The following is a 25,583-nucleotide window of genomic DNA, read 5'->3' on the forward strand; positions in this document are numbered from 1 at the left end:
CCATCATTGGTCGTTAGGACTCAGTGATTAAGACGTATTTGTTACTTATTGTTTCTAGTTGTGTTTCAGGTAGTTTAGCGAGCGTTTATGAAAACTCGTTCTCGTACTCACAAGAGGACTTTAGATACAGCTGAGGAGACAGACGAAGTTCTTGATATTCCGGAGAAGATAGATTTTGAAGATTCGGATTCAGGAAGTGAGCAGAAAGAACCAGTAATCATGGGTGATCGTATTGTTCCGGCTGATCCAACTCTTATGGACTTTTCTCGGCCTAAAATTGATGACATTCAGTCAAGCATTCTTCATCCGGCTATTCAAGCTAAAACCTTTGAAATCAAGCCGGGCACTATTCAGATGGTGCAGAATTCTGTTTCTTTTGGAGGAGCTGCGACTGAAGACCCCAACATGCACATAAGGAATTTTGTCGAGATCTGCAGTACTTTCAAATATAAGGGCGTGACTGATGAGGCTATCAAGCTGAGGCTTTTCCCATTCTCACTGAGGGATAAATCTAAGGATTGGTTACATTCTGAACCAGTTGGGTCCATCACTACTTGGCAAGATCTTGCGCAAAAGTTTCTGGTGAAGTTTTATCCAATGGGAAAGACTGCTGCTATGAGGAGTGCTCTTACTCAGTTCGCGCAGCAACCTACAGAATCTATGTGCGAAGCTTGGGAACGTTACAAGGAAATGCTGAGAAAGTGTCCACATCATGGAATGCCCGATTGGATGGTGATCACTGGTTTCTATAATGGTTTGGGGGCCCAATCTCGGCCCATGCTCGATACAGCAGTTGGAGGCGCCTTGTGGGCCAAAAGCTATACTGAGGCTTATAATCTTATTGAGACTATGGCTGCAAATGAGCATCAAAACCCAACTCAGAGGATGATGCCTGGGAAGGTAGCAGGTATTTTGGAAGTCGATGCAGCCACCGCTATTACAGCGCAGCTCCAAGCGCTGTCTTTGAAGGTCGATTCTTTAGCCACCTATGGAGTCAATCAGATAGCTATGGTCTGTGAGCTTTGTGCAGGTTCTCATGCTATGGAGCAGTGTTCTCTTGTTAATGAATCTGTTCAGTATGTGAACAATTATCAGCAACCGCAGCAGCCTGTGCCAGCAACTTATCATCCTAACAACAGAAATCATCCCAATTTCAGCTGGAGAAATACTCAAAATGCTATTCAGCCACCATATCAGCAAGGTGTGAGTAAACATTTCAATCCACTTGGATTCCAGCAACCACAGCAGTATGCTCAAAGGCAATCATATCCTCAACAAGGAAGTGCAGCTACACCCACTAGTGATGATTTTGAGGAACTTAAGCTGTTGTGCAAGAGTCAGGCGGTTTCTATCAAGACCTTGGAAAATCAAATCGGTCAAATAGCTAATGCAGTGCTCAATCGTCAACCTGGAACACTTCCCAGTGACACGGAAGTACCAGGCAGGAAGGAAGCTAAAGAGCAAGTCAAGGCTATTACCTTAAGGTCTGGGAAAGTTGCTGATGCTGAAAGGGCAAAAGAAGGAGAAGCTGAAGTTGGAGATGAAGAAGCTAAGCAAAAGGAGAAAGCGGCGGAACCAAGGAAGACTACTATTGAACACACTCTGCCTGAGGGTAATACAGGGGAGAAACATCTCTATCCTCCACCACCTTTTCCTAAGAGATTGCAACAACAAAAGCTGGATAAGCAGTTCGGTAAGTTTCTGGAGGTGTTCAAGAAACTTCACATCAATATACCTTTCGCTGAGGCTGGAGCAAATGCCTAGTTATGCGAAGTTTATGAAGAGTATTCTTTCAAGGAAGGTGAAACTAGATGACCTTGAGACCGTTGCTCTAACGGAAGAATGCAGCGCTGTGCTGCAGCAAAAGTTACCTCCAAAGCTTAAAGATCCAGGTAGCTTCACCATTCCTTGCACCATTGGCAAGTTGTCGTTTGACAAGTGCCTTTGTGATTTGGGAGCAAGCATCAATCTGATGCCGTGGTCGATCTTTAAAAAGTTGGATTTTCCTGATCCAAAACCCACCTACATGTCTCTACAATTGGCTGATCATTCTACTACTTACCTAAGGGGCATAGTGGAGGATGTGCTAGTCAAGGTGGATAAGCTCTTCTTTCCTGCAGACTTTGTTATTCTGGATTTCGAGGAAGATAAGAAGATTCTCATAATCTTGGGAAGACCTTTCTTGGCTACTGGCCGTACCTTGATAGATGTGCAGAAAGGTGAACTTACTATGCGGGTGCAGGATCAGGATGTGACCTTCAATATATTCAAAGAAATGAAATTCCCTACAGAAGATGAGGAGTGCTTAAAAGTGGATGTTATTGATTCTGCGGTTACTTTAGAACTCGATCATATTCTAATGTCTGATGCATTAGAAAAGGCCTTAGTGGGGGATTTCGACAGTGATGATGAAGATGGCAATGAGCAATTACAATATCTTAATGCTTCTCCCTGGAGGCGAAAGCTGGACATGCCGTTTGAATCTCTTGGTACTTCTGACCTCAAGAATGCTGAAGGAAAGCTCAAACCATCAATTGAGGAAGCACCTACCTTGGAGCTTAAGCCATTACCTGAACATTTGAGGTATGCTTTTTTAGGTGATGCATCTACTTTACCTGTTATTATTGCATCTGACCTTTCAGGTAGTGAGGAGGACAAGCTCTTAAGGATTTTGAGAGAATTATGCATATGACTGGATTAATTTGAGGTTACAGGATTTTAAATCTGTAGCTGAATATAATTATGCTCTTTCAAGATAAGCTCAAAATTAATTTTATGTGGTGAAAATATTATTGATTTTGAAATGATTTAAAAGACCCTCTCAACCTTTTACCCCAACACTATGATCCTAGCTCAACAATGTAGGGAGCGGAATTTTCAAAAATATAGCGATTGAGTTGATATCTCTCCTTTTTGTGGATGAAAAGAATAATGAGTTGCTACTGAAAAATCATCTGATACGTCCCACAAGTTGTACCCAGTTACCTGAAGTACATAACACGTCATTCCTGAAGAATAACGAGGGAAAGGGCATAGAGGAGAACAGGGTTATGGACGAAACCGTGGACGTGGAAATTTACGTGGCCGGTTTCGCAATCAATATCATTCTGGCCACCTGAAGTGGCAACATGATGGTTACAACTCTGGCCACCAGAAATGGCAATGTGAAATTCCAAATAAAAGAAAGGCACCCCAAGAAGGAGGGAACTGAGGCATCTATCATAGGTGCGAATTTGAGGGGCACTGGCAACATAATTGTCGCACACCCAAACATCTTGTTGATCTCTACGAGTCATCCAAAAGGAATAATGGAAAGATAGTAGAAACCAACTTCACTAATTATAATATAGTTAATGAACCAGTCAATAAGGTCTCAAATGAAATAGAAACTGGTGCTAATCTTTATTATGGTTTAGACGACTAGACTTCATATGTATTGTCTTGCTTTACTTATTTCCTTTGTGTTTTACTTATTTTCATTATGTACTCATTTTATGTACTTGTTTCATATTGTTATTCTATGTACTCGGTATGTTTTTAATAAAGATGTTTTTTGTTTATATATGTATAGAGATGGAAGATATATGCATTGTTTACTGCGCAACCACACATATTATTTTATAAAGTCAGAAATACTTCTCACAGTTGACTAAAACCAACTCACATGTCCGGACGGTATCGGGTACATCAAATATAATTGAAGGTTTTGGGAAAGCTAGTTTTCTTCTACCAAATAAGACACACATACACATACAAGAGGCTCTATACTCTACCAAGTCAATTAGAAACGTACTGAGTTTTAAAGATATCCGTCTTAATGGGTTTCATGTTGAAACTACTAATGAGAATGAATACCTTCTCATCACCTCAAACACCGTTGACAATAAAAGGGTCTTGGAAAAATTCCACTCGGTTTCTTCAGGATTATATGTTACGAGTATACCAGTTCTTGAATCTCATAGTGTCAACATCCCCAAAGTCATAGACCCGAAACTACTTTCCCTTTGGCACGAAAGACTCGGTCATCCAGGAGTATCTATGATGCGTCGTATTGTTGAAAATTTTGTGGGACATCCTCCTAAAACTCAAAAGATAATATCCTAACATGAACTTCATTGTTCAGCATATTCCTTAGGAAAACTGATTGTCCGACCATCCTCAGTTAAGCTTCAAACTGAGTCCCCGAAATTCTTAGAAAGAATTCAAGGTGACATTTGTGATCCTATTCATCCATCTTCTGACCCATTTAGGTACTTTATGGTTTTAATTGATGTGTCAACTCGATGGTCTCATGTATGTCTACTTACAACCCGAAATACAGCCTTTTCCAAATTACTTGCCCAAATAATTAAACTCCGAACTCAATTTCCTGACCATCCCATTAAATTAATCCGATTAGATAATGCTGCTGAATTTACATCTGTAACTTTTAATGATTATTGTATGTCAGTAGGAATCTCGGTCGAACACCCGATAGCTCACGTACATACACAAAATGGTTTAGAAGAATCCTTAATTAAAAGACTTCAACTTGTTGCTCGTCCCTTACTCCTAAGAGCAAAGTTACCCATATCTGTTTGGGGTCATGCAATACTTCATGCGGAAAATATAATTAGAATAAGGCCTTCTGCTTACCACAAACAATCCCCTCAAGAATTAGTTCTTGGTTAAGTACCTAATATATCAAATTTAAAAGTATTTGGTTGTGCTGTGTATGTTCCTATATCACCACCACAAAGAACTAAAATGGGACCTCAAAGAAGAATTGGTATATATGTTGGTTTTGATTCTCCGTCTATTATAAGGTATCTGGAACCATTAACTGGTGATGCTTTTACTGCTCGCTATGCTGATTGTCATTTTGATGAATACATGTTCCCTAAATTAGGGGGAGATAATGATTTACATAAATTAAATTCCGAAATATCATGGAATGCATCAAGATTAAATTCTATTGATTCACGTACTAATCAATGTGAATCCGAAATTCAAAGAATTATTTATATGCAAAATATTGCTAATCAAATGCCAGATGCTTTTAGTGACACTAGACATATTAAAGTCACATATACATGCTGTTAATGCTCCGACATGAGTTGAAATCCCTACTAAGAAATCAATTCCTGAAGAATTGATTGGTGATTTAAAGCCACTCCAGAAGCGTGGTAGACCTGTTGGTGCAAAAGATGTACCACGAAAATGGAAATTAATTGGACCTGGCAAGTGTTCCAAAAAATACCCCAGAAGTGGTATTACTTCTGAAGAGGTTCAATCCCATAAAATGGCTATAACAAAACTCCCAGACGTGGGATTTCCTCTAGAAGAGAATGTTACCCCATAAGTGGCACATGCCCCAGAAGTGGCAAATGCTTCCACAGAAGCGGCAAATGCTTCCACAGAAGCAAAGGTACCTGAAAATTATGAGATCTCAATGAATTATGTCCATAACGCGAAATTACGGGATCGTGGGAGTATTGAGATTGATGATGTATATGCTTCTTTCGTGGCATCTGACATTATTATGAACTCCGATCGTGAACCACAAAGTGTGGAAGAGTGTCGACACCGAGATGATTGGACAAAATGGAAAATTGCGATTCAAGAAGAATTGCAATCCTTGCGCAAGAGAAATGTATTTGGACCTGCAGTCCAAACACCAGCTGGTGTAGTCCCCGTCGGGAATAGATGGGTGTTTGTACGAAAACGAAATGAGAGAAATAAAATTGTGAGATATAAAGCCCGGCTAGTAGCCCAGGAATTCTCTCAAAGACTTGGTTTTGATTACCAGGAAACATACTCTCCTGTGAAGGATGGAGTTACTTTTCGTTTTCTAATAGGTATGGTTTATATGGAAAAACTGAAAACACGTTTGATGGACGTTGTGACAGCATACCTATATGGATCACTTGATAGTAATATTTATATGAAAATTCCTGAAGGATTAAATATCGAGGACACTAAGTCTCGACATTTATATTTTTTTAAATTACAATGATCATTGTATGGTTTGAAACAATCTGGTTGTATGTGGTACAACAGGCTTAGTGAATACTTATTGAATGACTGATATGTTAATAATCAAGTGTGTCCTTGCAGTTTTATTAAACGATCATCCACTGGTTTTATTATTATTGTTGTATATGTGGATGATTTGAATATTATCGGTACTACTGAAGATATTACTAATGCTGTTAACTATTTGAAAGATGAGTTTGAAAAGAAAGATATTGGAAGGACAAGATTTTATTTAGGTATACATGTGGAGCACTTATCTTCAGGAATATTTGTTCATCAATCAAACTACACTGAAAAGATTCTTGATCGGTTCTACATGGACAAAACTCATCCACTAACCACACCAATGGTTGTTCGATCACTCGAGGTTGAAAAGGATCCTTTCCTTCCTAGAAAATAAGATGAAGAGGCTCTTGGACCTGAAGTTCTATATCTCAATGCGATTGGCGCTCTCATGTATCTTACAAACAACACACGACCTGATATTGCATTTGCAGTAAACCTGTTGTCAAGATTTAGTTCTGACCCTACTAAAAGGCATTGGGATGGAATAAAACATATATTCGCATATCTTCAAGGGACAATCGATCTTGGACTATTCTTACCAAACAATTCAAGATCACGGCTAGTTGGATATGCAGATGCTGGATACATGTCAGATCCTCACTTTGGGCGATCACAAACAGGTTACCTATTTACATATTGTGATACTGCTATCTCTTGGAAGTCTACAAAACAGACTATGACTGCAACTTCATCAAACTACGCAGAGTTACTAGCAATTCATGAAGCAAGCAGAGAATGTATTTGGCTAAGGTCGTCATTCAACATATTCGAGAATCATGTATATTATCAAGTATTTTAGACAATCCTACAGTTTTATTCGAGGATAACTCGGCATGCATCAAACAACTTAAGGAAGGATATATTAAAGGGGATCGAACAAAATACATATTGCCAAAATTCTTGTACACTCATGAACTTCAAGAAAATGGTGATATTGATGTCCAACAAGCTCGCTCATGCGATAATCTGGCGGATATACTTACAAAGTCAATACCTACATCAACATTTGAGAAGCTGAGAAATAATATGGGTATGCAGAGGTTAAAAAGTTTGCTACATCAAAATATCAAAATGTGAGACATTTTATTCAGGGGGAGGCTGTACTCTTTTTCCTTCGTCAAGGTTTTTTATCCCACTGGGTTTTTCTTTGCAAGATTTTAATGAGACAGTCAATCTTTGCAATAACTCGCATTTGACAATCAAGGGGGAGTGTTATAATATTTGAATAAATATAAAGTGATTGTCAAATCGTATCGAGGAAGACTCTCAAATCTTGCTGAAAAAGACTTGCACAGCTTCTTAAGAAAGAAACTTAATCAAGTTGACATGTAAAACTTATCGAGGAAAACTTGTAAAGCTTATCGAGAAAGTTTTGTAATACTTAATGAAGAAGATTTGAATAATTTATTTAGTAAGACTTATAAACCAACTACTATAAATAGTTCATTTAACTAATTAAATGAGACACAACTTTCTCTTTATATCATCTATTCTCCTATACCTTCTTTACATTAAACATAACTAATATTTTAAGTCAAGATTTATAACAAAATTATTAATTTATGGAGATTTAACAGAATAGATGTTCTAAAAAAGAGAAAATAAAAAAAACTTATTTTACATAAAATTAAATTATTAAAATGAAAAGTAAAACGCGCTAAAAAGGAATAATAAAATATCCCCTTTTCTTTAGTACCGTTACATAAAAATATTCAATATTCACCTCAATAATCATCCTCCGTCTCCATCAGCTCGCGCCTTCTTCAGCCCCTTTCACTCTTTTTTCACTACACACACAAACCCCAAGAGAGAGAGAGAGAGCGAGGAAAAGAGAGAGAAAAGGGGGGAGAGAGAGACATAGAGAGAACGAGAGAGATATATATAGAGAGAGAAGCTTTTGATATAACCCAATGAAAAGCACGAGCCAATGGTTCACAATTGGGCTCGTGTCAGCATGGTACATATCAAACATAGGTGTACTACTACTAAACAAGTACTTGTTAAGTAATTACGGATTCAAATATCCAATCTTTTTAACCTTGTGTCATATGACTGCTTGTTCTTTATTAAGTTATGTTGCTATTGTTTGGTTGAAGATTGTTCCATTACAAACAATAAGGTCTAGACTTCAGTTCTTGAAGATCTCTGCTCTGAGTTTGGTGTTTTGTGCTTCTGTTGTTAGTGGGAATGTGTCACTTAGGTATCTTCCGGTTTCGTTTACGCAAGCTATTGGCTCTACTACGCCTTTTTTTACTGCTGTCTTTGCGTATTTGATGACGAAGAAGAGGGAAGCTTGGTTGACTTATGCTGCACTTGTTCCGGTTGTTACGGGTGTTGTTATTGCCAGTGGGGTAATTTTCTCGATTCTTGTCTTTTGGGTTGTGTGTGTCGGTGTTGAGTTGTTGAGGTGGAATTGGATGCTTGAATTTAAGGGCTTTTCGAGTTTTTACTATTACTAGGGTAATAAATTAAAACTTTTGTTATATTTGTTAAATTGGTAATGTACATGACATTGAGAATATAACAATCAAAGTATGACCTTTAGGAGGGAGTATTATTAAGCAAAATAAGGATGCTGTTTATTTTAGGATTTTTTGTGGGGAAATGAATTGGGGTTTGGTCCACTACGTATGTTTGTGGGTTAAGAACAATTAATAATTATGGTTGGTAATGTGTATTGATCAAGATTTGAATTTTAAAGGATAACCTTCAGCTGGGGAATTAGTTGGTGAAATATTATAAAATATGTTAGATGTTATGTTTACAAGTGATATATAAGAAAGCAGTCCTGATTTATGTTACTTTTGTATCTGACTATTTGTGTATGGGTTAATATATCTCTAACACAATGTGATTTACTAGCGTGACTTCTTTAAGATAGGAACTAGCCTTTCATGGGAACTTCTGGTATAGTAGCAGTGATACTTATGAGTTATGCCCAATAGAGAGATTATGAGTGTGCGGCCATCTTTATCTGCTTCTTGCAACATACCAACATTGAGCGCCTCTGGTCTTATAGATTTATTATTGAAGCGCATTAGTAGATGCAAGAATATTTTTTAGTGACCAAGTCTGGCAGGCTTAACTTGTTTACCAGCGGTTCATATACACATTTATCTTAATAGATAATGAATATAGATTGTTTGAACCAGGAGTTATTTCAGCCTTTTGTAAAAAATGACTAAATGTTTTAAAACAATGAGTAATTCTTTACCAGGATAGACAGTTATTTTGTTTGTATCTGGATTTTCTTGTATACAAACTTGTATCACTGCATGTCACCCACAATGGCATATATTATCTACTATGCTAGTTAAACTTACAAAGTTTCTTTTTCTTTTTTATCATTCCTGTCTGGTTATTGGAATCAGAATTTCATACTGACATCTGCCATTCCCTCACACGGTTTTATGTGATATATATGTATTTATATTTTAGGTACTTACGTTTCTATCGAATCAGGGATAATTCATTTGCAACCCACATCTCGTGCTCTATCTCATCCCCTACTGTTCTTTAAGTGCAGATTGTCCTCTAGCTCTTGTATACTTTTAGGTGAAACATAAGATCTGTTGGATTATTAACTGATTTAATATAAAAACAGCGATCCTTGTGCAGTGAAATGTTTTGTAATCCAATATGCATTAATTCTTATACTTTGGTAAGTGTAGCAAAGCTCGGATCTTAATTAGCAAACAGATCAAACACTTAATTGAGATGCTTTTGTTTTACCGGGGAAACCTTAAAAAGTGTACATATCTAGCAAGTTTCCATTTAGTAAGAAAATAGTAATGTATTAACCTTAACTATCTGCCTGCAGGGTGAGCCAAGTTTCCATTTATTTGGTTTCATAATGTGTGTTGCTGCTACTGCTGCAAGGGCTTTAAAGTCGGTGCTTCAAGGAATTTTGTTGTCCTCAGAAGGGTATTATATCTTCTTTGTTGCTTTCTGTCAATTCTTCTCCAGAATTGCTTCTTTTCTTGTAAAACTTTACTCACTTATTATAGTCATAGCATGCTAATAATTTGAGGGCATTGATTTACTCTACTACATAGCTACTACTTACATTATGCAGCATAAAGGCTGCCGGGTCACTGACTTTTGCAACTTTTTAGGGAAAAGCTGAACTCTATGAACCTTTTACTCTACATGGCACCAGTTGCTGTTATATTCTTACTACCTGCAACAGTATTGATGGAGCATAATGTTGTTGGCATTACAGTGGCTCTTGCAAGAAATGATGTGAAGATAATTTGGTATCTGCTCTTTAATTCTGCCTTGGCATATTGTGTGAACTTGACAAACTTTTTGGTGACCAAGCACACCAGTGCTTTGACACTCCAGGTATTGCTTAATTTATCATTGGATAATTGTTTTATATTCTGTACTATTTATTAATGAGCAATGCTAGTGGCCCCAAAAACTTGTAGCAAAATTCTCCCCAAATGACTCATGTCAAAGTATAAGTTTTGGGCACGTATGTATGCACAATGGGCCTATCATTTTATGAAATCTACCCAACAATTGAATCTTGCTAGGTGTTACTTGGAAAGAATTTTGGGAAACGTTTTAGGTTCTTAATCATTTCTCTTTATTAATTCTCCAGTGTACACTATGGTTATGCATCACTCATGATGAATCTACGTACTATTCTGATCCAAAAATTCTACTCTGTTTTTGAATCAAATACATATTGCACAGAATATGATGCTAAATGCGGGGAGGTGGAAGGGCAAAACTATAGTGAAAACACTCCGTAGTTGAACATTTTTTTTTAATGGTAAAATCATTTTTAAAATGGTGGATTGAAAGCAGTATGTGATATTGCTCCAATAACTGCTGCATTTTTTTAAAAGAAAAAACATATTCCTCTGATTATTTACTACTACAAAGAGTTCCGGTTTCTAGGCGAACTCTTTTCCGGGATTCTATTTGTAACTTTTTTAAAAAGATTAGAATTAAACTACGAACGTGTTAAATCTTGTCTTTCTTAAATTAAGGTATTCAAATATCTTTGTTGCTAGGTCTTGGGAAATGCAAAAGGGGCTGTTGCCGTGGTGGTTTCAATTTTAATATTCAGGAATCCCGTCTCAGTAACAGGAATGATGGGATACTTTCTGACAGTTATTGGAGTTGTTTTGTACAGTGAAGCCAAGAAGAGGAGCAAATAGAACCCTTTTTTTATCATCGTTTGAAACGATCAATTTTTTTCACATCCAAAATATACCTTGATTATGTTGTTAAAAACATATATTACCCCTTCTACCGCTCCTTTCCGGAAAAAAAGGAGATCCTGCCTGTTGGTTCAGAAAGATACCTTGTTTTTTGGTGGAAAAATTGGAAGCAGGCACTTTTGGCTTCCCTTCCGGTAACCTTCAGGTGATGAAGTGTTAAACAATTTTTAGGGAAACTCAATTCAGTCAATTTATTGTTTGCTAAACCAGTGTACCATAAATTCTCAGGCTTGTACACTTGCGCATGATCATATGTATAAATATTATAGTTTATCGATCAAATTTTTTTTCTCAGACTACTGGTTTAGTTGGTGCATTGATGATAATTATGCAGAGTCCGATACTGGGGTATATATAAATTTCCATGTGCTACCATGTTCGAATATAGACGTTCATCAGTCTTTATGAGAACTTCTCTCGTCTGCTATGAGTATACTAGAGTCTGCACGAAAACATATCTTAACTCATCTATGTTTAAAGGCAAGGTCAAATACATTGCATTCTCTGATTTGGTTGGATGAAGTTAAAGTAACAAGTTGAAGCTTGTACGGGTGAATTAAAGATCACCACTCCACCTTACGTAGTTTATGCCTTACTTTACTCAAAGAAACAGGTCCACTTGCGGTTGTTGGTCAAGTATCTGGTGCTGTATAATCTCATTGGCAATTTTGATAATGGCTATGACTATACACCAACGAGGTGGATAGAGGTGTTGTCCATTTGGGACTTGCGGCTTCTTTTGTTCTTCCTCCTCGTGTATAATTAACCATTGCACCGTCAATCTCTTCATCATAATCATCATCATCATTATCTTCTCTCTTCTTTTCTTTATAATAATCTTATAATAGCAAATCATAAAGAATATAAATGATCCCGGAGTTTCTAAATATCTTTTTAAAATATTTATTAGTACGCTTATCAAAGTAGTAGTTATACAGCCGCCGCCTCCCTCCTTTCATCCCTTCAGCTAGGATTTGTCATTTTCGAGTAAATCAAGTAAATTGAGGGGTTTTCACTGGTTTTCTCTGGTGGGAAGGCCAACCCCTTCATTCTATTTTATTCTCGTTAATTTCCTTTCAATAAAACCCAATTTTTTGAGTGTTTGTGTGTCTCTCCTCTTGGAATGTGTTTTTGTCTCTATTTTTGGAGTGTTTGTTATGTTTTTGTTTTAGTCATGCTTGGGTTTATCTGGTATTGGATTTGTTGAGAACGAATTTATTGATATTTTTGTTGATCTGCAAAGCCTGCATCGCATCTGGGACGATGGTGATTATTACAAGAGCCCACCTTTCACAATCAAAGATTGTTCATCTTTCATGGATTTACACTTTCGGCATGTCTATAGCTGGTATCCGGCATGTCTATAGCTGGTATCCGGCATGTCTATAGCTGGGGTGCCTTCGGCATATCTATAGCTCGTGTCCGATATGTAGATAGCTGTGGTGCCGCTTCTCCAATCTCATTTTATGCGGGTGATGTTTCTGAACATTGAGCTAACCATAATTTTTATATGATATGGTCAATTGCGATGTTGCTATTTTCAGAGATGTTTGGGCAATTTGGATCGCTTGGGATGTCTTTGATTTCATTTTTAGCTTCAAGAATTTTAAAATTCTATGTGTTAAACGATCAGGAAACAAATTATCTAATTGTTTTTAGTATGTTATTTGTTTTATCACCGTTTGTATCGACAGTTGGGGGTTTGTCCCGGCTGTACTATATTCAATTTAATGAAAATTTTCTGCATTTGTCAAAAAAATTGAAAAATTGCCCGAAATGTCACTTTGGGCGTAAAATGGTCCGAAATATCTTCTTCTTTTTTTTTTGCTAAATCCGAAATATCATTTTTAAAAATTATGACCTAAATTGTCACTTATAACATTTAAAAAACCACTTAAAACGCTACACGATATAGCGTTTTGTTTATTTTTTTATTTTTAATGTGGCAACATTAATTCATGTAACGTTTTATGTCAGTTTTGTTTTTTTTCTTAGTTTGAGCTTATTTTGGTGTATTGTTTATGGGTCCAGAAACATCACTTAATGTTATATTTTCGATATTTTTTTATTTTAATATTTTTTAAATTTAAGATTATAACATAATTTAAAAAATTTTAAGATTTAAGGTTCACCAATCCCTTTTTAGGTTTTAGAAATATTAAAAAAAAATTAATAAATATTACACCAATTTAGGGTTTAGGGTCCCTAGAGCCTAAACCCTAATTTAAGTTTAGGCCCTAAACTCTAGAAACAAAAAATATAAACTTTAAATTAAACAAATTTAAAATTTACGAGTGTAGTTTTATTTAATTTTTTTTAACATTTTAGGGTTCACCAATCTCCTTTTGGATTTTAGAAACAATTTGAATAATTTTTTAGTATTTTAGGAATTAACAATTTTATATTTGAGGTTAATTTTTTTTATAAAAAAAATTATATGTGTAAAATGCTAGATGAAGTAGTATTTTAGGACCAAAACTTTACATAATGTAGGGTTTAGTGCCAAAATACTGCTTAGTGTCACGTTTTGTACATTCAGGGGAAAATTTGCGCTACACGATATAATGTTTTGGATATCTTGCCTAAATACTACACGATATAGTGTCTTGAGGTGACATTTTGGGGCATTTTTTTTTTAAAAAAAATGACCTTTTAGAACATTTTTCATCACAAAGTAACATGCAGGGCCACCATCTATCAAAATTACAAATTCATGACATCAAACTATATTTTTGATAAACTATAATGTGTCAACGAATCAGAAAAAATAGCCTTTAACAATACGCATGAAATAATGTCAATAAAAGGGTTGGTGCAGAAGATTGGGGTCGAGCGAGTCGAGTTTCGAGTGGGGTGTAATTCGAACCTAGTTTAATCGAGTCGAGCCGACTCGTTTAATATATCGAGTCAAACCTCTTTCTGAACTCGACTCGTTTAGCCAAACGAGCCGGTTTTAACGATTCAAGCAAGCCAGCTCGTTTAATTTTACACTTTAATCGAGACTAAATTTCTACCCGAACTCTACTCATTTAATTTCATGAGTCGAGCCGGCTTGTTTAGCTAAACGAGGGGGTTTTAATGATTCGAGCGAGCGGGATCGTTTAATTTTACACTTAATCGAGTCTAAATCTCTACCCAAATTTGGCTTGTTTATTTTCATGAGTTGAGTCGAGGCATCTCGTTTAATTAAACGAGTCGGAACCTCTTCCCGAACTCATCTCGTTTAGTTAGTGAGTTGAGTCGAGTCCACTTAAACGATCTTGCGAGTTGTTCGACTCGAATTACAGCTTTAACATGATTGGATTGAGCTCTTGTTGCATGTTAGGAACTGTAAGTTGCTAAAACATAATTCAGAAATTGACAACTAAATTGAATGTGTTTTTGTGTGATTAATAAGCTAGATAGAAGATAGAATAATAGAAGAAGTAGAGAATTAGAGATTGAGATAGATTGCAGAGGAAGAAACAGTTTAGAGAGTGATAGGGATAAATAAATCCTGATTACATAATTAAATGTTACAGTTTGAGCTGCAAGACCCAATAAGAAGATGTATGACATTCAGACCAGAAAGGTTAACACGTCGATCAGGCCTGATGGACCAGATCAGGCCTGATGGACCAAAGAAGGCCCAAAAACCCTGATTATCTATTAATTTCGTAATTAATAAATAAGGGAGAAAAACAGCTATTAAGATAAGTCCTAATGGGGATATAAATCCTTGTAGATTGGCCTCCAAGGAACCTCATGGGATAAGGAATCAGCATCCTACTTCCTAGGACTCCTAAGTCTATCCTAATTCAGAGGCTTGACCATAAAGTCTCCTATACTAAGTCCAATTCAAGGACTCCCACATCTATATAAAGGGCCTCACCCCACAAATCAGAACTACATTTTTTGACTTGATCATTGGCAATCAGCAAGGTACGTAGGCATCTTGTTAAGGCATATTGAGTCAGGAAACACAAGAGCAGTCAAATCAAGCTTCGCAGCTCACGTTCCTTAGTATTAAATACAGCAATTATATATATTAGTTTTTTATCCATAACATTTGGCGCCGTCTGTGGGAAACTGAACAACAACCATGGCGAGAACACGGAGAACAACTAGCGCTCTGGAGGAGGGAACACCATCAGGGACAACTCAGGTGATTTCGTCAACCGTGGAGATTCCTCCCCACTCAACTTATGCATCTACTCAAGTGGAAGCCCAGATAGGGGCAACTCAACCTCAGCCACAAGGGACGACTCCCCCGAATATTCAAGGTACGAATCCTTAAGTTCAACAAGTACATATACCTGTGAATTCTCGACCCGTCGGGTATGAATATTCAACTGTTGTTACTACTAACCCCCCGTATGGGATGCCCCTTTACCCCGAGGTTGGAGGAAGTGGATATGCTGGGCGAAGTGAAGCACGAGGGCAATCGCCCCCTTATATACGAGGTTTGGCGCCTATCCCCGAGGATCGGGAATTTTCTGGTCCTTACACTGAGAGAGATTCCGAATCTTCGGATGATGAAGTGGCCCCAAGAAGGAGACGTCCTGGCAAGGAGCCGATGGCCGATGGAAGGCAACGCCCTCGAAGCACCCAAGGGGCGAATCCCCAGGAAGTGCAGGAAAAAATAAGGGCTCATGAGGCTGAGATCCAAAGGCTGAGGCGTGACTTGGAAGCTCACCAGGCCACCAGACCCCAGATACCTCCTAGGGGGAGAAATCCTCCTCCTGTCATAGACCTGGATGGTCTGGTACGAAGAAGGGCTGTTGTCCCAAGAACTGATCCAAGCAATCTCCTTCCCCTTGGAGATCCTGATGATCCAACTGCACCCTTCACAGAAGAGATAATGAATGCCCATATCTCAAGGAAATTCAAGATGCCCACTATCAAAGCCTATGATGGCATTGGAGACCCCGCTAACCATGTCAGGACATTCTCTAATGCACTGCTGCTGCAACCCGTGAATGACGCTATTAAGTGTCGGGCCTTCCCTCAAACCCTGTCGGGTATGGCTCAAAGATGGTATAGTCGCTTACCCCCAAACTCTATTGGATCGTTCAGAGAGTTAAGTCAGGCTTTTATTAAGCAATTCATCAGCGGGAGAGTCCATGAGAAAAGTTTAGCATCTCTTATGAGTATTGTGCAGGGAGCTAAGGAATCCTTGAGAGATTACCTGAATCGTTTCACAAAGGAGGCTTTAAAAGTCCCGGACCTTGATGATAAGGTAGCCATGATAGCACTGCAACAAGGAACTAGGGACGAGTTTTTCAAGATGTCCTTGGCCAAACATCCCCCTGAAAGCATTTTGCAGCTCCAAGAGAGGGCAGGGAAGTATATCAAGGTTGAAGAAAGTATGAGGAAAACCGTAGTAAGTAATGAGCCCACTGGAGGCAAGAAATGGAAAACTGATTTAGAATATATTGCAAAGGACAAATATCCTAGAACCGAACAAAACCCAGATTTAACCCCCAAGAAGGGAGGACCTGGGCAAAAGTTCACTGAATACGCTAAGTTGAATGCTCCTAGAAGTCAGATTTTGATGGAGATTGAGAAAGATAGAGATATTCGCTGGCCTAAGCCCTTGAAGGCTGATCCCGCCAAGCTAGATAAGAGCAAGTATTGCAGGTTTCACAAGGATGCTGGCCATGACACCGATGAGTGTAGGCAATTGAAAGATGAAATTGAGTTTTTGATTCGAAAAGGAAGATTGAACAAGTATACTGGAGATGGAGGGGACATAAATAATAATGGAAGGAAGAACTTTGAAGATCGTAGGAGGGACCAAGACGATCAGGGGCGGAATCCCCAACCTAGAGGGCCGGTTATAAATGCAATTTTTGGGGGACCGCGACGCCCTCGAGGACCTGTGATAAACACGATCTTTGGAGGTCCAACTGCTGCTGGATTGTCCAAAAATTCAAGAAAGGCATATACTAGAGAGGTTATGCATATTGTTGGAGAAGCCCCGAAGAGGGCCAGGACAGAAGTAACATTGGCTTTTGATGATTCTGACCTAGAGGGCGTAAAGTTTCCTAATGACGACCCGTTGGTCATAACACCAATAATAGGAAATAGCCCGGTTAAGAGGGTTCTTGTGGATAATGGTGCTTCTGTGGATATATTGCTCCACGACGCCTTTCTAAGGATGGGGTATAATGATTCCCAGTTGACAGCAACCGACATGCCGATATATGGATTTGCTGGAGTAGAATGTCATGTGGAAGGGATAATCAAACTGCCAACCACCATAGGTACGGAACCAAGACAAGCAACGCAGATGTTGGATTTCGTGGTAGTAAAGGCTAGTTCAACTTATAATGTTATCATGGGGAGAACAGGGATACATGCCTTTAAGGTAGTCCCCTCTTCCTACCATTCAGTTATGAAGTTTCCCACCCGAAACGGGATTGGAGAAGAGAGAGGAGATCAAAAAATGGCTAGAAGCTGTTATGTGGCCTCTTTGAGGGCAGATGGAGTCGGGGGGCAGGTTCTTCCTATTGAAGATATGGATGTCCGAGAAAATGACGAGAAGAGAAGAAAGCCAGCAGAAGACTTGGTTTCGGTTCCTTTAGACCTCGAGAATCCTGAGAGGATGACTTTCATTGGAGCCACATTAGAGGAGCCCCTTAGAGGGAAGTTGGTGAAATTTTTGCAAGAAAATAGTGATGTGTTTGCATGGTCAGCAGCTGATATGCCAGGCATAGACCCGGAATTGATTACTCACAGGTTAAACGTGGATCCAAGACGGAAGACAGTGAAACAAAAGAAAAGAATTTTTGCCCCGGAAAGACAAGAGGCTATAAAACAGGAAGTAGAAAAGCTCTTAGAGGCTGGTTTCATTGAGGAGATCCAATTTCCGGAGTGGTTAGCAAACCCTGTAATGGTGAGGAAGGCTAATGGAAAGTGGAGGATGTGTATAGACTTTACTGATCTGAATGATGCATGCCCTAAAGACTGTTTTCCGCTGCCAAGGATTGATACTTTGATTGATGCCACTATTGGGCATGAGATACTGAGTTTCATGGATGGATTTAGCGGATACAACCAGATCAAAATGCATAAGGATGACATTCCAAAGGTATCATTCATCACTGACTTTGGTGTTTATTGTTATCTTGTTATGACGTTTGGTCTCAAGAATGCAGGAGCCACCTATCAAAGGTTGGTGAATAAAATTTTTAAGGACTTTATTGGAAAAACTATGGAAGTCTATGTTGATGACATGTTAGTCAAGAGTCTAGTAAAGACTGATCATATAACCCATTTGAGGGAAGCTTTTGAGGTCCTGAGGTACCACAAGATGATGTTGAATCCTACGAAGTGTGCTTTCGGAGTAGGATCTGGGAAATTCTTGGGATTGATGGTCTCAAAGAGAGGAATTGAGGCTAACCCCGACAAAATAAAGGCGATCCTGGACATGGAACCACCAAAAACTGTCAAGGATGTTCAGAAACTCACCGGAAGGGTTGCTGCGCTAGGACGATTCGTCTCCAAGTCAGGAGACAAGTGCCTATCATTCTTCAAGTCACTAAAGAACATCAAGGACTTTGTATGGAATGAGGAAAACCAGAAGGCATTCGAAGAGTTAAAGAAGTATATGGCTCAGGCCCCATTGTTGGCCAAACCATCTTTGAATGAAGTTTTATTCTTGTACTTGGCTGCTTCAGAGAGCGCCTTGAGCGCGGTGTTGGTTAAGGAGGAACTGAAAGTTCAGAAACCCGTATACTATGTCAGCAAAATTTTGCATGGTACTGAGTTGAATTATTCAACTATTGAGAAATTCGCTTTAGCCTTGGTAATGGCTTCGAGAAAGCTGCGTCCTTATTTTCAGGCTCACCAGATTGAGGTGCTAACAAATCAGCCCCTGAGAAATATCATTCATAATCCCAAGGCAAGTGGGAGATTGATTAAGTGGGCGATAGACCTGGGAGAGTTCGATCTCAAGTATAAGCCACGTACGACAATAAAAGCCCAGGCACTAGCTGACTTCGTGGTGGAATGTACCATACCCAACCAAGAAGTCGGGGGGCAGGAAGATGCCATACCTCAAGACAAGGGAGTCGATAATAGGGGCAAAGAGAAGGATGATAAATAATATTGGGTTCTCTATTTTGATGGAGCATCAAAAACAAACTCCAGTGGAGCAGGATTGGTTTTGCAAAGCCCTGATGGGTTCTTAATTGAGTATTCTATGAAGCTAGACTTCCCAACCACAAACAATGAGGCAGAATATGAAGCCCTGATAGCTGGCCTTGGTCTGGCTGGGACACTTAGAGTCAAAAACTTAAAGGTCCGGGGAGACTCGAAGCTGATCATATCCCAGGTAAAGGGAGAATTTGAGGCAAGGGATGATACGATGGCTAAGTATGTCGGCCTAGTAAGGGCTGTGATGACCAATTTAATGAATGCCATGTTGAACACATTCCAAGGGAAGAAAATGCTAAGGCAGATGCGCTATCAAAGTTTGCTTCATCTGAGATAGAAGAAAGTTCGGGAAGTGTGTACTTCCGTGTTTTGAAGACACGAAGCATATATGTTAAGCTTGTGGCTCCCATAGGCCTGGGGACGTCATGGATTGATCCTATCAAGGCTCACATTCAAACCGGTTGGTTGCCAAGTGATGCAACTGAAGCACGGAAGTTAACTGTTCGAGCACTAAGGTACTCTTTGATAGATGGGATTCTTTACAAAAGATCTTTTGTGGTTCCCTACTTGAGGTGTCTCAGGCCCGATGAGGCACGCTTGGCTCTTGAAGAAGTGCATGAAGGTATTTGTGGACAACACTTGGGGGGCAGGGCCTTGGCTCATAAGATAACTCGTCTAGGCTTTTATTGGCTGGAAATGATGGCTGATGCCAAAGAATATGTGAAGAAGTGTGACCGCTGTCAGAAGCATGCACCTGTTGTTAGACAACCTCCCGAGATGCTGACATCTATCAACTCGCCTATTCCCTTTGCTATATGGGGGATGGATATTCTAGGGCCTTTCCCTATGGCCACGACACAAAGGAAGTTTCTGATTGTAGCCATTGATTATTTCACTAAGTGGATTGAAGCCAAACCCTTGGCCAAAATCACAACTAAACAGGTTACACAATTCATGTGGGAAAACATTATGTGCCAGTATGGAATTCCCCGTGTCCTAGTCACCGACAATGGAACGTAGTTTAACAACGAGGAATTCAAGAAGTATTGTGAAGAAAATGAAATTGAGTTACGGTTCACCTCCGTGGCTCACCCACAAGCCAATGGGCAAGCGGAAGTAGCAAATCCAATAATCCTGGATGGACTAAAGAAGAGGATCGAGAAGTCAAGAAATAATTGGGTGGATGAGATACTTCCCATATTATGGGCCTATAGGACTACCTGTAGAGTCACGACAGGAGCAACTCCTTTCATGTTGGCATATGGGGCAGAAGCAGTAGTTCCCGTGGAGATATCACATTCCTCTCCAAGGATTCAGGCTTTCAATGCTGAGGAAAATGAGGAAGGACAAAGGTTAGCTCTCGACTTAATCGATGAAGTACGAGATGGGGCACATGCAAAGATAGTAGAGTATTAGAAGAAGGCTTCATTCTACTACAACCTAAGGGTTAAAGAAAGATTTTTCAAACAAGGTGACCTAGTCTTGAGGAAGATAGAAGCTTCTGGGGTAGGACAGAAAGGGAAACTTGCCCCAAATTGGGAAGGGCCGTACAAAGTTAAGAGCGTTCAGGGTAGAGGAACCTACAAGCTGGAGACTATAGATGGTTTTGAAGTCCCGAGAACCTGGCACGCGCAAAACCTGAAGGTTTACTACGTGTAAGATAGTCGAAGTACGATTCTCACTTGTCATTGTGACAAGTAGGTTTGAGAGCACCTTGAAGCTTTGTTTGCGTAGGATTTTTATTTTCTAGCTATTATTGATCAGGGTCGAACCCATATTATGTAAGGTTTTGGAAAACTAGACTTGAAATTGAAGAGTTCGAAATTATTTCAACCTATGGATTTGTGATAATACTTGTGTGGCCCATTAGGTCAAGTTTGAATGCATATTAAAGTATCGGAAAAATAAAGGAGAGAGATGTGAATAAGGAGAGTAGCATATAAAATAACCCCGGAGGGTAATAAGTTTTAATACAAACAAAAGTCCAGACATAAGTTAAGGATAAAATTACAGAATAAAAAAACTACTCCTCCATGCGGGAGCCTTCATTCTCTTGCTCCTTATCAGCGCCTTCAACATCCTTCGCAGGAGAAGCGGGAGGAAAAGCAGTGTTAGGATCCAAGATGCGATCATCTGGCTGAGGGGAGTTGAAGAGGGCATCTATGCTGTCCTCCGACTCAGCCTGCTCAGGACTTATAAAGTCCTTAGGGTCGACTAAGCCCGGGTGCTTCTCAGAAACCGCCTTTACGGCCGCATCCCATCCCTGAGTAAACTGTAGGGAATAAAGGCCCTCATCATGAATCTCCATGAGATTCTTAAACTTGTCAGAATCCATGTAGTCATCAATGAGCTTATCCTTATCGCTCCTAAGTTTCACCAGCTCGGAATGAGCCTTAGCCAACTCCTCTTTCTTCGTGTCCAGCTTCTTCTCCAGGACCTTGGCTCTCTCCTCCCATTTCTTCATCTCCTTCTCAAACTCATCTAAGTTACCCTTCCAGGACCTAGCCTGATGGAGGGCCGCCTGGAAGTAGGTATTACTCTGCAAAGAAATATGTATGAGTTAACACAAGTTCGTTGAAATACAAGAAAGTTGGGATTCAAAGAAAAAGAGAAAAAAGAAAGTTACCGCAGCTTGGGCTTGAGAACCCAGAAGCTCAATAGTCTCGATATCACTCCCCGTAACAATGTCAGTAAAGTCGTGGGGAGTGATGGAATGGTACGACCAATCCTTAGCATGTTTGGTGGATTCAACCACCGTATCGCTCCTCCTGAAGCCCCAGTTAGGCCTGAAGGAATGTGCCTTAAGTGGAGGATCCACATCGTCCCCCAGCTCGACCACCGGGACATGGGGCTTAAGAAAAGAAGGACCGTCAGGTTTTCTCCTGGGGTCCCTGTTTAGCTTGGCCCTCTTCTGGCGGCCTGACTCCCCTTCCTTGGGCCTATTGACATTATTGATGGCCTCGCAAGCTGAAAAAGAAAGATAGAAAGAATATTAAATTGCAGGAGAGATAAAATGTTACGATTAAAGGGAAGGAAAAATGGTTATCCAGTTATAAATTTACCCTTATCACTGGCCTGAGAGAGACCAACTTTATTCAAGGAAAACTCCTCTAAGTGGGTCCAGGTGTCTGTTTTCCCATCATCTGAAATTAAGGCTTGGTAGGCCACCTCCTCCTCATCAGATAATCTGATGCTACCTGGACTCCCATCTGACACTTTGCAAAAGGGCCTACGGAAGAGTGTGGCCCAATCACCCCCAGCCCAGGTCAGCCTCACAAACTCGTCCCTCCATTTGGGGTTGTTCTCAACTATGGAATTACTATCAAAGATATGAGGGATTTTGGGCCGTTGACGAATTAAAACCCAACCTGGTTGACTCATGGAGCTATTATAGAATTGGAAAACTTTCCTAAAGACAGCTACGGAAAGAGGAAAATTGTTTCTAAGACAAAGGACCATAAAACAGATAATGTTCCTCCAAGCGTTAGGAGGGAGTTGACAAGGGTTGATTTGTACATCGGCAAGTAAGCGAGGAATAAATTCATGGAATGGGAACCTAAGACCCGCGGTCAGGGCTCCTCGATAGATAAACAAAGTATCCCCCTCCCAATTACAAGTCCTATCCCCAGGGGCGGCTGTAGTGATCCTAAGGTGGGGTGGAAGTCTGTACAGGGTGTTCATGGACTTTATCCTACCATCTAACTCATAAAAGGTGTTACCATGGTTATACGAATCTAACTCAGATAGAGAGGGATATTCATCACCTCTCGAGTTAATCATATCAAGTAGGGAAGTATATGGAGATTGAATTTGAATGTTTGTACCTCTCTTAGAGACATTCATCTTCTGCAAACGAGCCAAGTCACGATCCGCCATTGATATGCTTCGATTGAAGGCTTGAAACCCAGAAAAACCTGAGAAAGGTGGAGCTGCGGTGGCTGAGGTCGCCGGAAATCGCCTTCTCAAAGGGAGAACTCTAGAGAGATTTGTGAGAAAAAATGAGAAATATGAAGTGAAGTGAGGATTCTCACTTCACACTACACTTATATAGGCGAAAAGCTCGGAATACGAGGCGTTTCTAGGCCCATTTAGCCAGGCCCAACCTAAAAGCCCATCTACCAGAAATATCAGGAATAATCTAGAAGCTCCTGTGGAAAATGAAGGGTCGAAAATCGACCAGAATTTTAAAATGGTTCGATCAGAGTCCTAATCGACAAAGAAGAAAATCCTAATCGATACTTCAATCGATCAAGAGGGAAGAAACCTATTAAGTTTGATCAGAGTCCTGATCGACGCCAAACAGGATCCTGATCGATACCTCATTCGAACAGAAGGAAAGAAATCCCCTAAGTTCGATCAGAGTCCTGATCGACCCCAAAAAGGATCCTGATCGATATCTCATTCGAGCAAGAAGGAAGAAAACCACTAAGATCGATCAGAGTCCTGATCGACACAGAAGAGGATCCAGATCGATATTTCATTCGATCAGAACGGTAGAAAGCCATCTAGTTCGATCAGAATCCTGATCGAAATCGATCAGGAATTCTGGTCGATTATGCCCATGTTTCAGTCAACTAGAGTGTCACTTTGAAGGCCAGTTCGATCAGAGTCCTGATCGAAATCGATCAGGAATTCTGGTCGATTATGCCCATGTTTCAGTCGACTAGAGTGTCACTTTGAAGGCCAGTTCGATCAGAGTCCTGATCGAAATCGATCAGGAATCTTGATCGATTCCGCATAGATCCTGATCGAAGATCCCGTCGACCAGAATGTTACTTCCTGAGCTAGTTCGATCAGGATCCTGATCGAAATCGGTCAGGAATCCTGATCGATTTTTTATACATCCTGATCGATTTTAAGGCAGAAAATTAGGGAAAAATCCAGAAATTAAGGATAAATCCCAGAAAATTACGGAAAAATCCAGAAATTAAGGATAAATCCCAGAAAATTAGGGAAAAATCCAGAAATTAAGAATAAATCCCAGAAAATTAGGGGAAAATCCAGAAATTAAGGATAAATCCCAGAAAATTAGGGAAAATCCAGAAATTAAGGATAAATCCCAGAAAATTAGGGAAAAACCCAGAAATTAAGGGAAAAATCCAGAAAATTAAGGAAAAATTCCTGGAAATTAAGATAATTCCTGAATTAAAGGAAAAATCGTTGTAAATGTGTAGGTCGTTCCACACTTTACGCAAAAACGAAACTCTGTAAGGACTTAAGGATATCAGTACTTATATTATCAGGAGATAATCATCAGAAGATGGATATCAGAACTTAAGTACTAAAGGATGTTCAGATATGGAAAGCAGCTGGTTAAAGTAAAGAAGATCGAGACAAACATAAGAAGAGATATGCATGAAGATGGAATTCTATGAAGAATAGAATACTTGGAAGAAAAGATATCTGATTGATATATTTTAGGAAGCAGAATTATATTCCATATCAATTAGCGATTATCTTGTAACTGTGTAGTATATAAACATAGACATAGGGTTTATACTAGAAGTGTTATCACATTCGAGAAGATTATTCATTGTAACCCTAGCAGTTCTCGTGATATTTGTTCATCACTAAGAAAGAACAGTTCCATACTGTAACAGAGTTTATTGTTTCAATAAAGTTTGTTTTCTGTTACTTGAGTTATTAAAGTTTGATTTGATTATACTATACACTGTATTCACCCCCCTCTACAGTGTGTGTGACCTAACAAGTGGTATCAGAGCCTATCTGTTGACGCACAAACAGTTTAAGATCCAAACACAATCATGTCTGAAACAGAAACTCCAACTAAGCCCACCAAAACTGAAGAACCTCCAAAGAAACAAATTCAAAGCCGATATGAGACTATCAGAGTTCCCATATTGAGATCATCTGAATATCCCATATGGAAGGTGAGGATGACCATGTTCCTGGAAGCGACAGATCCAGAATATCTTGATAGAATCAAGGAAGGGCCTCACAAACTAACCAAGCTCGTTGTTGCAGTTGCAGGTGAAACAACAAAGACTGTACCAAAAGAGAAGAGTGATTACACTGCTGAAGATATCACATCAATTGCTAAGGATGCTAAGGTACGGCACTTACTGCATAGTGGCATTGATAATGTAATGTCAAACAGGGTAATAAACT

The 25,583-nt window shown here is 39.4% G+C and overlaps 2 protein-coding genes and 1 non-coding gene across 3 annotated transcripts; 2 read left to right on the forward strand and 1 right to left on the reverse strand.

Moving 5' to 3' along the window:
- Nucleotides 1–612: 612 nt before the first annotated feature.
- Nucleotides 613–719, reverse strand: LOC141709431 (small nucleolar RNA R71). The gene has a single exon (XR_012570007.1). It is a non-coding gene; the product is annotated as a small nucleolar RNA R71 (small nucleolar RNA).
- A 5,750-nt stretch (nucleotides 720–6,469) lies between these two features.
- Nucleotides 6,470–6,880, forward strand: LOC141689832 (secreted RxLR effector protein 161-like). Its single transcript, XM_074494309.1, has one exon. The coding sequence runs from the start codon at nucleotides 6,470–6,472 to the stop codon at nucleotides 6,878–6,880; it is 411 nt and encodes a 136-aa protein (XP_074350410.1).
- Nucleotides 6,881–7,796: 916 nt separating this feature from the next.
- On the forward strand, nucleotides 7,797–11,609 carry LOC141707439 (putative sugar phosphate/phosphate translocator At3g11320). The gene is made up of 4 exons (XM_074510603.1): nucleotides 7,797–8,432; nucleotides 9,902–10,005; nucleotides 10,197–10,425; nucleotides 11,106–11,609. The coding sequence occupies exons 1-4, from the start codon at nucleotides 7,992–7,994 to the stop codon at nucleotides 11,250–11,252; spliced, it is 921 nt and encodes a 306-aa protein (XP_074366704.1). The 5' UTR covers nucleotides 7,797–7,991; the 3' UTR covers nucleotides 11,253–11,609.
- The last annotated feature ends 13,974 nt before the right edge of the window (nucleotides 11,610–25,583 follow it).

Source organism: Apium graveolens, chromosome 2, assembly GCF_009905375.1.
Source record: "Apium graveolens cultivar Ventura chromosome 2, ASM990537v1, whole genome shotgun sequence".
Classification (NCBI taxonomy): domain Eukaryota; kingdom Viridiplantae; phylum Streptophyta; class Magnoliopsida; order Apiales; family Apiaceae; genus Apium; species Apium graveolens.

What these genes read in the sequence shown, in the direction of transcription:
- LOC141707439 (XM_074510603.1), top strand. Translation starts at nt 7,992, where the DNA reads ATGAAAAGCACGAGCCAATGGTTCACAATTGGGCTCGTGTCAGCATGG. An exon ending in GTGTTGTTATTGCCAGTGGG is followed by an intron (nt 8,433 to 9,901) that starts GTAATTTTCTCG and finishes ATCTGCCTGCAG; the next exon opens with GGTGAGCCAAGTTTCCATTT. An exon ending in ATTTTGTTGTCCTCAGAAGG is followed by an intron (nt 10,006 to 10,196) that starts GTATTATATCTT and finishes GCAACTTTTTAG; the next exon opens with GGAAAAGCTGAACTCTATGA.
- LOC141689832 (XM_074494309.1), top strand. Translation starts at nt 6,470, where the DNA reads ATGTATCTTACAAACAACACACGACCTGATATTGCATTTGCAGTAAAC.